The 12,527-nt window shown below is 46.4% G+C and overlaps 2 gene segments (V, D, J or C); both read right to left on the bottom strand.

The window, feature by feature from the left end:
• Nucleotides 1–3,123: 3,123 nt before the first annotated feature.
• LOC112586592 lies at nucleotides 3,124–4,039 on the bottom strand. The segment is given in 2 exon segments: nucleotides 3,124–3,648; nucleotides 3,985–4,039. Coding segments are annotated over 2 exon segments (534 nt in total).
• A 4,351-nt stretch (nucleotides 4,040–8,390) lies between these two features.
• LOC102404724 lies at nucleotides 8,391–9,828 on the bottom strand. The segment is given in 2 exon segments: nucleotides 8,391–9,470; nucleotides 9,595–9,828. Coding segments are annotated over 2 exon segments (354 nt in total).
• Nucleotides 9,829–12,527: the final 2,699 nt, after the last annotated feature.

Raw genomic sequence — 12,527 nt, 5'->3', positions numbered from 1 at the left:
TCTTGGTCAAATATATCAAACGTTCTTCCAAAATAACCCAGTCTTCTTCTGTTTTAGCAATCCTAAATTCTTCAGACAATTGCCTAGTGATTTCCTGTGAGGGCACAAGCAAGAGTCTAAAATGGAAGAAAGCCCTGATGCCCTGTTCCGTTTCCCAGATGTAATGAGGCGCTGCTCAAGGGTCAGGTGGATCAGCACAGGAGTGGGGGTCTTCCCACTGTTGAGAGAGCTCCAGACAAAACACTCTTTGGGCCCTGAGGTGGGGAGGAGGTTGTGAGAGGGAGCTAGGATCTAGAAGCACCTGAAGCTGAATTAGAGGGGAAAGTGTCCCCGGATTCCCCCTCCTTCTCCTAGGAGGAGGCCTCAGCAGAGGAGCTGAGAAAATCCTCCACCCAAAGCCCAAGGCCTCAGCTAAAGAGACCTAGAAATGCAGTTCCAGGGCTAAGGATGCAAATACTATGAAAAATATATATTTAAAAAAACTGTATTTATTATTTATTTGGCTGCTCCAAGTCTTAGTTGAAATCCGTGGGATCTTCAATCTTGGTTGTGGTGTTGGAACCCTTAGATGCAACATGCAGGATCTATTTCCCTGACCAGGGATCAAATTCCAGCTCCCTGCCTTGGGAGTGTGGAGTCTTAGCCATTGAAACACCAGGGAAGTCCTGAAAAAGAATTTTTAAAAATGTTAATTTGTTAATTGCTTTTTATTGGAGTATAGTTGCTTTACAATATAGTGTTAGTTTCTACTGCATAGCAAAATGAATCAGCCATAAGTGTACATATCCCCTCCCTGTGGACTTCCTTCCCACAGTGCAATTAAGTAGAGTTCCCTGTGCTGTATACAACAGGTTCTCATTGGTTATCTATTGCATACATAGCATCAATAGTGTGTATGTGTCATTCCCAATGGCCAGCCCCGGGGTCTGAGTTCTTGACTGCAGCTGCCTCAGAGACTGCAAGGCAATGGCCCCTCTGAAGCTACCATCTCCAGAACTTGCTCATTTCTCAGACAGAACTAAAGAGAGGTCTGGAAATCTTGCATTGGCTGCTAAAACTTTCTGGCCTGGCAGTAACGTGTCACTTATACTTATTGCTCATTCTCGGCAACAAGCCTCATGCCCTGCCCCACCTCCAACCTGCAGAAGCCAGGAAGTACAATCCCATCATGTGTCAGGAAGTGGGGAAGCCAGAAATATGTGGGGGACAGCACTCATGATTGTTGTGTGTGAGTGTCTGTGTTAGTTGCTCAGTTGTATCCAACTCTTTGCGACCCCATGGACTGTAGCCCACCAGTCTCCTCTGTCCATGGGATTTCCCAGGCAAGAATACTGGAGTGGGTAACCATTCCCTTCTCCAGGGGATCTTCCTGACCCAGGGATTGAACCTGGGTCTCCTGCATTGCAGGCAGATTCTTTACTGTTTGAGCCACCAGGGAAGCCCTCGTGATTGTTAGTCACTCATAGAATACAAATCTCCTCCGTCTCCTTCCTATGAGAATAGGTTTGATTAGATTATTTTAGATATTTAGATATTAGATATTGATTAGATTAGATCATATTAGAATATGAGATAAGTTTGATTAGTTATCTATCTCTCTCCCATGCTGCCCATTAGTTTAGGCAATTCTGGCCTTGTTTCCTGTTCCATGAATAGACCTGGATGCATTTCAGTAAATCAAAACCATCATAACCTGATTGTAACTGGTTCAGGAGGGAACATGAGACATAATGCAGGTCGATGAGATGCTATGAGAGGTTGCAGGGCCTTTGGGAAAAGCTTTTCTCATTCTTCTAGGTCAGCTTCTAGGAGTAACTCTCTTCTTCCTGGAGGTGAGGGAGAAAGTGAGGGAGCCCTGCTGTGACCTCGTTACAACTGAATTCTTACCACCTCCTGCATCCTAGCTTATTCCTTCTCTCAGAACTTTTCAGTCATTACTGACCACTCAGAGAATGTGGAGAAAGATTCCTTTTTCTCAGTTTTCCTTTATAGGCTGAATGAACAGAATTTGGATTCCCCAAACATTCTCTGGAATCAGCACATATGGTTGATCAAGTTTATCTCAGGGAAGGGTTGACAGTGTGTGACTGTCCTCAGTGGAGAGTAAAGCTACTCAGAACTTCCCTGGTGGTCCACTGATTAAGAATTCTTCTGCCAATGCAGGGGACACAGTTTGGATCCCTGGTCTGGGAAGATCCCTCATGCCTTGGGGCAAATAAGCCTGTGTGCCACAACTGCGAAGCCGTGTTCTAGGGCCCGTGCATGCCACTACTGAAGCCCGTGTGCTTAGAGCGCGAGGTCTGAAACAAGAGAAGCCACCACTAGGGGAACCTGCACATGGCAGCGAAGAGTAGCCTCGGCTTGCGGCAACTAGAAAAAGCCTGCACAGCAATGAAGACCCAGGACAGCCAAAAATAAATTAAAAAAAAAAAGAATAAATAAATAATAAAATTTTTAAAAATATTTTTTAAAAGTGCAAAGATACTGAGCAGGGTAGCAAATGTATAGTAAAAGGAAGAGGATAGGAAAGGAAAGGAAAAAAAGGATTTAACCAATGCTAGGATGGCGGGGCCTGGTGGGCTGCCGTCTATGGGGTCGCACAGAGTCGGACACGACTGAAGCGACTTAGCAGCAGCAGCAGCAGGGCATAAACAGCTATACTCCAATAAAATTGTTTTTAAATGTTAAACTCTAATTTGTAAACATGTTTTTTATTTATTTTGCTTTTTATTTATTTTTGGCTGTGCTGGGTCTTCATTTCTGCGTGCAACAGTCTTGCCTGGTAAATTCCATGGATGGAAAAGCCTGGCAGGCTACAGTCCCAGGGGGTCTCAAAGAGTCAGATATGAATGAGCACAAGCACAACAGCAACGAAGCTCTAATTTGCCTTTGTAAAAATTCTAAATAGATGTTTAAAAAATTACATCACCACTTTTTATAACCTGAGACCCTTACAGTTGAAATATAATTTCAAAGACTAATACATTAATAATAATAAAAAAAAAATGGTAGGGGAGAAGTTCCCTGGTGTGGATCTGAGAGAGGAGTCCTCCTGGTGTGGGTCGAGTTTCATGACTTGAGGTTGGGAACAACATACAAGATTGGGCAGGTCCACTTCGGAATGGCCCCTGACTTGGAAAAGGGTGGTGACGGGGGCTTAAAAACTAGCCTGTGCTGCCCTGGCCAGGAAGTGTGGCTGTGGGCTTGGTCCCTCCCTACTGTCTGCCTTTCTTCCAATGGGCACACACGTGCCGTAGGAGCAGCATAACTCGGGCCCCGACTCAGGGTCCCCCCACCCCGCTTCCTGCATCTGCCCTTTTTGTGCAGAGAGGATGTGGCCGTGCCGCGCTGTGGATTCACTGCTGGCGCAGAGGTACATAGACGTCTGGTTGGTGGTGGCAGACTCCAGGGTCAGAGGGAAGCTCTCCTTCTTCTTTCTAGAGACGTTGTACCCATGGGGCACATGTCCTTCCTCAACCATGCCAACACCGATTGAGAAATGGAGCAGCTGCAGCCCCAGAGCTGGGTCTTGTCGGTACCAGAACATTCTCTCATGGTCCATGTTCTGTATACACTCTATCATGACTTTCTCTCCCCTCCTTTTGACCAGATATCTTGGAGTTTGGGTTACCTGTGCATCCATGAGGCCTGTGAAGGAGGATGGAGGAGGTGAACAAAAGAGGCCATCAGGAAGCTTCCCTGGTGGCTCAGTGGTAAAGAGTCTGCCTGCAGCTCAAGAGACCAGAGTTCGATCCCTGGATTGGGGAAGGTCCCCTGCAGGAGGAAATGGCAACCCACTCCAGTATTCTTGCCTGGGAAATTTCATGGACAGAGGAACCTGGTGGGCTACAGTCCTCGGGGTCACAAAGAGTCAGACATGACTAAGCATGTAGGCACGCACAGGAAGCTTGTTGAGAGAAAAATCTTGTATCCAGGGTCTAGAAGCAATGGGACAGGGGTTTGCCACCGACTTTCTGGACTCACCTACTCCCAGGAAGCAAAAGGCATAGAGGAGCCCGATTCCCATGGCAGGTTCAAGGCAAGAGGGTCCTCTCCCAGACCCAGGCTACAGGGGGATGAGCTATGAAGTCATGGTCCTGCCCAAGCTCATGGTCCCTCAGCCACTCAGATTCTAGAGAGTCAGGAGGTGCTAAAGTGAAAGCCAGCCCTTTCCCTTGGGGGCTACATGTGTGTGTGTGCATGTGTGTAGAAAAAAGTTAACCTTGTCTGATCTGTGGAAGGACCTGCTTACAAGGTTGGTATTCAGCTTGATCCCGAATCGGCCTGGGAACTTGAATTTCCGGAGTGTTCTCATGATTTGATAACTGGTGACTGTGGTTTATTTTACCTAGAGTGCTTGCACAAACAATGTAGCTTATACTGTAGCTTATACTGTTGTGTTTCTCTGAGTCTGGAATTCAGTATGTGCTAGACAGCAAGGCCTGTGAGCTGAGCCCTCTCAGTTTGCTGGGGATCCCTTAATAAAGCTCCGTAGAAGGGGCAACTTAACAGAAACTTATCTTCTCGCTGTTCTGGAAGCTGGAAGTTCAAGATCAAAGTGTCGGTGGGTTGGTTTCTCCTGAGGCCTCTGTCCTTGGAGGGCTGGTGGCTGTCTTCTCCCCTGTCCTCACGTTGTCTTGCTTCTTTGTGTGTCTCTGTGTCCTCATTTTTCCCTCTTGTAAGGACACCAGCCACACTGGCGGATGGCCCATCCCCGTGACCTCATTTAATGTGGATTACTGCTTTAAAGACCTTCTCCCCAAAGACTGAATGAATTAGTTTTCATCAAGACTGGCAGAAAGATTAAGTTTGTAGAACATGGCAAATTGAGTTTGAAGTACCAATGGAGATTTCAAGTGACATTACCATATAGAAAGTTGCGTTGGGCTGAAGCTCAAATTAGGTAACTGACTAGAATACTGAATCTGATAGTTGTTAGAATAGAGAGTTTTATTAAAGTGATGAATTTGAATGATGTTGTTCCAAGAAAGTGCATAAAGTAATGAGAAGAGAGAAAGAGAAAGGAATATTGGAAAAAATTGATTTAATAGAAGAATACAGAAATAGTAGTCTACCAAGGACATTGACAGTGAGTGAACCAAAAATTAAGAAAACATGAGTAGTGTTCTGCCTTAGTCTGGCTGCTTTAACAGAACTTCAGACTGGGTAGCTTATAAATTACAGAAATTATTTCCCACAGTTCTGGAGGTTGGAAGTCTGAGATCAGAATGCTTGCATTATTGGTGGGTGCTCTTTTCTGGTTGTAGACTTCTTGCAACCTCACTTGGTTAGAGGGTGGGCTAGGGAGCTCACTGGGGTTTCTTTCATAAGGGCATTAATTCCATCCATGAGGGCTCCATTCTTTTGACCTAATCATTTCCCTGGGCTTCCCTGATGGCTCAGTCATTAAAGAATCCACCTGCAATGCGGGAGACCTGGGCTCAATTCCTGGGTTGGGAAGATCACCTGGAAGAGGGCATGGCAACCCACTCCAGTATTCTTGCCTGGAGAATCTCCATGGACAGAGGAGCCTGGCGGGTTGCAGTCCATGGGGTTGCAAAGAGTCTGACATGCTGAGTGACTAAGCATACAGTAATCATCTCCCAAAGGCCCCACCCCCAATACCATCACATTTGCAACTAGAATTTCAACATAAATTCAGGGTAGAGGGGGAAACGTAAACATTCAGATCATAGCATATTTTAGCTCTAAAAATCCACCCAATTTTGTAGATATTTCTTTAGTATGTGAGCAATTATTTGAGGTAGAGGTTAGGCACCAGAAAAAGATTCCATAAGGAAGACCAAGACTGAATTCCTTCAAGGAACAGTTTAAATTAGAACTCTCCTGGTCCTAGGAACAAAGAGAAAACTGGTGCCCTAGGGCAGGTCTAAGTCAAGAATAATGGTATGCCAGCTCCAGGCTCAGCCCACTCCAGTATTCTTGCCTGGAGAATCCTGTGGATGGAGGAGCCTGGTGGGCTGCTGTCCATAGGGTGGCACAGAGTCGGACACGACTGAAGTGACTTAGCAGCAGCAGCAGCAGCTCCAGGCTCTGATACAATGGAGGGCACCGGGTTTGTGGATTCTATATCAGTGCAAAGGGGTCTGTCAACATCATTGTCTCAGAGTCTCTCTTGAGATAGGGTTCACTTATGATGACTTCCAGGAACTAAGAATAAGTTATTGGATATAGGCTCTATTTCACAGGAAGCAGTCTTTGGGTGTCAGTCTCCACTGACATCTTTGATTTAATTAGTATAATTCTATTTATATTGAGAATATAATAAAAGTGGGGCTTCCCAGGTGGCACCAGCGGTAAAGAATTAGCCTGCCAATGCAGGAGAAGTGGGGGTTCAATCCCTGGGTGAGAAAGATCCCCTGGAGAAGGACATGGCAAGCCACTCCAGTATCCTTGCCTGCAGTACTACAGACATGGCTGAACACAGCACAGCCATAAATAAAAGGTATAATCTGGCTTGGACCTAAAGAGCAACAATTATTGTAGTTCAGAAATACCTTGGGTAAGTCTTGCAAAAAAGAGAGAATGGTCCCGGAGAAGTCTCTGTGTATGACAGCGTGTGATATTCCCAGGAGAGAACTCACCTTGAAGTAAGGGTAGGTATGGAGCCTGGCAGGATAAACTTACCCGGTAATACAGCCATAGTTCTTGAAAAGATGAGCAGATTCTAAGCTAAGCTGGGTTTTACTGCCTGAATTTGTGTCTTGGATGAGGTCCTCTGTCTTCCCTTGCTTCAAGTTAAAATTATTATTTTAATGGTTGGAGTGTATGTAATTGAATGAAACTGTGTGCTAAAATCTCAGTACGACGTTAGAGATCAAGACATAGATCTGTAGTCTTGCCCCTACAGCACTGACAAAGAAAAGGTTGAGCCAAAGGCTTTCTCTTGTATTTTCATCAATAGAGATGACACTCGGCAGGAAACTTCCTACTGGGCGTGATGATGGAACCCACTGGGAAGAATAAGAGGGTCTTGCTGTATTGAGCTGCAAAGCTGAAGCATCTGCAGTGGCCGACAGGTATTTTAGGGCTCAACAGAAAAGAATCCAATGGATACAGTGGTACCAAGAGAGGCAACATCCTTGTTGGATGACATATAGCACAGAGTAAATGGGGGCTGCAGTAGAGGAGGAATAAAAGTACCCGAGGACATGATTTATCTTGTTTACGTACCCAGGTGGAAACCCCTGGCATTTCCCCAAGGTAGGTGTGGGAGAGGACTTTGCAGGGGACTTAGATCCTGGACAAGACAGAGAGGTATTGGGAAGATGATTGAAAAGAAGACCAATTCCTTTATGCATATAACAGGACTCTCTTCAGGCACTCTGGTAAGTACAGGGAAAAGTAACCAGTATAGGCATGGTCCCTGCTCTCGTTGACTTTGCCTTTATTCATATGAATTTTAAATAGCAAACAATGGAGTGTGTTAATTGCCCTGAGAATAATAGTTTAGGCTGTCTTTAGAGCACTTCCCTAGTGGCTCAGACGGTAAAGTGTCGGCTTGCAATGCAGGAGACCTGGGTTCGATCCCTGGGTTGGGAAGATCCTCTGGAGAAGGAAATGGCAACCCACTCCAGTACCCTTGCCTGGAAAATCCCATGGACGGAGGAGCCTAGTAGGCTACAGTCCATGGGGTCGCAAAGAGTCAGACATGACTGAGCAACTTCACTTCACTAGAGCACATAGCAGAGGAAATAATCCCATGAGGGATTCGAGGAAATCTTCATGAGGAAAAGACTTCTGGATTGGTATGTGGAGAAATCATCAGCTAGGTGTCCAGGTAGAGAGGGAGAGGGAGAGGGAGAGAGTAAACACTCTCTGGGAGAGTGAACATTACTGGTGAAGATCCAAGAGTGAGTCAGCGTAGCATGGATTTGGGGACCTGAGGGAGGTGGACTCTCTCTCCTTGAATGGAAAGCAGGTGTGGTAACTGAAAGAGGACGTTCCTCTTAGGAAGGTGGTGGTTTAGTCCCTCAGTCATGCCTAACTCTTGAGACCCCATGAACGGTAGCCCGCCAGGCTGCTCTGTCCATGGGGTTTCCCAGGCGAGAATACTGGACTGGGTTGCCATTTCCTTCTCCAGTTAGGAAAGTGTGTGTGCGAAGTCACTTCAGTCGTGTCCAGCTCTTTGAGACCCTGTGGACTGCACCCCACCAGGTTCCTCTGTCCATGGGATTCCCCAGGCAAAAATACTGAAGTGGGTTGCCATGCCTTCTTCAAGGGAATCTTCCTAACCTCAGGATCAAACCTGCATCTCTTATGTCTCCTGCATTAGCAGGTGGGTTCTTTACCACGAGTGCCACCTGGGAAGCCCAATTAGGAAGGAAGACAGGTGCAAAGACTGCATCTTGGAGGGTGCTGAGAAGCTTGTGAACTACCATAAACTTGTGACTTTAAGTAAATGAAAGACACTGATGGGTTTTAGGCTCCAGAGTGGTTTGTGGGTGGGGGCAGGGAGCACATTGGAAGGTGGTGGGAGACCACATATCAGATCACAGTGTTTTCAGTGAGATTAGGAAAATTGGTAAAATTTGCAAGGAATTTAATACTAAGAAGCATGCAGGCGATGGTGGTGGATTAAGTGTGGAGGAAGAGTATGTCTGAGATGGTGAGCACGACTCCTACATCTCTGGCTTGTGTGTTTGGCTGGATGGCAGACCACTTGCACAGATGAGGGAAATGGGAGAGATATTAGATTTAGTTAACAACTTAGATGTGCTATTCTCCCCAAGTGTCAAAACCTCCAGTAATAGGTCCTAGCAGGTGGGATTGAAATTTGGTTGAGTGATTGGGCTGAAAATGAAATCTTCAGTTTGGGCTACAGTGAAGCTCAGTGAGGACGAAGGATTGCAGTATGCATAAAATTCCTTTTCTAGGAAAGAAATTCTTTACCCTTGGTGCTAGACTTCACACAGGGAGCGTGTCCTGCCTACACTTTGAAAAGCTCATGGGTACTGGAAGTAAGAGGGGAACACGTTGCCAAGGGGTTGCCTTGCTCAGACCCCCCAAAGCTGGGGAGGCAAAGGAGGACTCCTGGAGTCTCTGATGGTGGGGAAGTTTGTCCTCTTGGCTGGGTGGGGCCTCCCAAGGGAGGAGCCTCCTCTCTTGTGGCTGCCCTTTTTGTGCAGAGAGCAGCTGGCTGTGTCACGCTGTGTATTCACTGCTGGCACAGAGGTACAAGGAGGTCTGGTTGGTGCTGGCCAACTCCAAGGTCAGGGGGAAGTTTGGTTTCTCTTCTCGAGAGGCAGTGTATCCATCAGGGATATCTCCTTTTTCAATAAACCCAACATTCCTTGAAAAGTAGATCAGCTTTGGACCCAGCCCTGGGTCTTGTCGATACCAGTACATCACATCGTGGTTCATATTCTGAGAACAGGTCAATGTCACCCTCTTTCTGGTCTCTGTGATGCGGTGTCTTGGGCTCTGGGTCACATCAGCTTCCAGGGGGCCTGTGGAGGAAGGAATTAGCAAGAGAAAGCTGAGGAGGCACCTGGTGCTGCAACCTTCACAGAAGGACTTGAGCTAAAACCGGCAAGCTACGGCCAAGGCTTGCCCATGGGTTCTGGGACTCACCTGCTGCCAGGAGACAAAACAGGAAACAGCCCAGGAGCTGGGGGCCCATGGCAGCGTCACTCAGGCTCTGCCTGCCCTGGGGGCCCTAGTTGGTTTCTGTGATGTCTGTCTGCAGTTACTTGACCCTCATTTTCAGGAGAGCAGCTCCTCCCATTTCCTTAGAGGGCTGAAGGGTAACACAGGTCCTGGCCAATGTGGGTTGGCAAGACTTGCAGTCACTGGCATTTTCCTTGCCCTCCTCTGGTTTCTATCCATTTGACATCTTCTTATTAGCACACTCTTGTCAAAGTTGAAAAATATTTCTGTATTTTTATATCTTTATCATGAAAATCGGTATAACATATTTGGTCATCACTTAGATATGTGAGAACATGAAACTTCCACTATCATCAAAGCAACAGTTTTCTACCTCAGAAGCTTTCATTTCTACTCTGTAGGAAAAAATTTCAAGATTATTCCTATCTTTGACTATCCTTTGATGTATTTTTTAGCCACGACCTTTTGAAAGTATCTCCAGTGTAAAAACTTATCCAAGTCCACTTTATGGGTTATTTTATCAATCTGTATTCAGTTCAAGATCCTAGACTCAGGGCTCTTTTCTTGTTAGCAGATTAAATTTAGTAGTAGCCAGTGTAAGTTGGCATCATTGACTCAATGGACATGAGTTTGGGCAAACTCTGGGAGATGGTGAAGGACAGGGAAGCCTGGCTTGCTGCAGTCCATGTGGTCACAAAGATTCAGACATGACTGAGTGATTGAACAACAGCAATGGTGTAAGTAGCTTCTTTTCTCAAGGCTGGTGCTAGATGGATCTTTCTTCCTTCTCTTTTCTCTCCTCTTATGCTGCTGCTGCTGCCACTGCTAAGTCACTTCAGTCGTGTCCAACTCTGTGCAATCCCATAGATGGCAGCCCACCAGGCTCTCCTGTCCCTGGGATTCTCCAGGCAAGAACACTGGAGTGAGTTGCCATTTCCTTCGCCAATGCATGAATGTGAAAAGTGAAAGTGAAGTCGCGCAGTCATGTCTGACTCTTTGCCACCCCATGGACTGCAGCCCACCAGGCTCCTCTGTCCATGGGATTTTCCAGGCTAGAGTACTGGAGTGGGTTGCCATTGCCTTCTCCCTCTCCTCTTATAGGAACTGTGAAAGGCAGAGAAGAGATCTGCCTTCTTCAATAACCGCTTACTTTTACCAACCAGTTCAGTTTCTTTGCTGCTTATGGGCTGTGGCTTTCCTGGTTTGTGATCTCCAGATGGGAGGGTTCTGTCACTGGATATTGCATTGTAGCCAGGCTGTGTTCTCTGCTCTGGATCACAGTCATGGGGAGCTCTGCCTATAACTGGGGTGTCATAGCATCTTCTTAGCTCCTCCAGCCACTCACATATCGCTCCTTTTCCAGGACTCAATGTCCTTCCTGCATTGAGGTGACTTTCCTGGGATTGCTGAGACTATTTCCCTGCTTTGAACACCTTTGAGTTTTTCTTGAGCTTTGCTGGAAACAAAATATTCTTGGGCAGAAGGAGGAGAAGGAAAGACACTGCCCCACCCTCCTAATTGCTTCAGCCACAGCTAGAGCTTTGCTGAATCACTGTCATCTCCAGGCAAGAAATGGGTCCTCATCTCAAACCTCAGAGATGGCTTTCTTGCCCCCAGTCCCCTTCATGGAGGAGTGAGTTCAGGGCCAACAGTCCCTATTCCGTACGAATAAGGGAGATGCAGCTGCTGTCATGACATTAACTCTGCTCTAAGGAGGAGTGTTCTTTCTTTTTCTATTTCTGTGCCATTCCTTTAAAAAAAATTATTTTTGGCTGCACTGGGTCTTTGTTGCAGTGCTTAGGCTTCTCGTTGTGGTGGCTTCTCTTGTTGTGGAGCTTGGGGTCTAGGGGCACACAGGCTTCAGTAGCAGTGGTCCACCGGCTTAACTGCCCTGCGCCACGTGGGATCTTCCCAGACAAGGGATCGAACCGGAATCCCCTGCATTGCAAGGTGAATTCTTAACCACTGGACAAACAGCCCTGTGCCATTTCTTTTTGGAAAAGATGGTGGGAATCAAAATTGGCTCTACTTCAGTCCTAGGCAGTCCTCCGAATATCCTAGCTATGGGTACAAGTGTTCTCGAAGAGGGGAAAAATTCTCATGAACCTGCCTCAAGTAAATAATTTTGTATTACTCAGTAAACCTTATCATTCCAAATTGCATCATTCCAAATCTTTCAGTTTGTCTACATTCACAAAGATAAACTCACAATGTATACTTTTATCCATTGGATTTTCCAAATTCTGTGGTACTTTCAACACCATGCTGCTGCTAAGTCGCTTCAGTCGTGTCCAACTCTGTGTGACCCCATAGATGGCAGCCCACCAGGCTCCCCCATCCCTGGTATTCTTCAGGCAAGAACACTGGTGTGGGCTGCCATTTCCTTCTCCAACGCATGAATGTGAAAAGTGAAAGTGAAGCTGCTCAGTCATGTCCGATTCCTAGCGACCCCATGGACTGCAGCCTTCCAGGCTCCTCTGTCCATGGGATTTGCCAGGCAAGAATACTGGACTGGGTTGTCATTGCCTTCTCCATTCAACACCATAGAGGTGGATAATTACAGCTCAAAGATTTATAGTTTATCCCAAGCACTTCCTATATTAGATTAACCCAATATTTAGGAGGCAGCTGCTTCTATATTCCTAGCAAGCCATAAGCTAATTCATTCTCCTCGGACACATGCTTCTTCCCCCATCCCTGTCCTGTTGACTGTGAAGCTGTTCTGGTTTCTTCTTTCTCAACATCAAGCAAAACACTGAAGTGATGCTGTTAACCTGAGTCCCCCTTATCCATGTACTAGGAACCAGTTCCTATACCTCCTCACCCTTCCTTCTCAGAATTTCCTTCTGATTGTTCCTTCCCAAGGCCAACACACTCAAGAGTTTTGGGAACTTCAG

Source organism: Bubalus bubalis, chromosome 8 (genome assembly GCF_019923935.1).
Source record: "Bubalus bubalis isolate 160015118507 breed Murrah chromosome 8, NDDB_SH_1, whole genome shotgun sequence".
Taxonomy (NCBI): domain Eukaryota; kingdom Metazoa; phylum Chordata; class Mammalia; order Artiodactyla; family Bovidae; genus Bubalus; species Bubalus bubalis.
The sequence above is the reverse complement of the archived record's forward strand: the minus strand, read 5'-3'. Positions and strand labels throughout refer to the sequence as shown.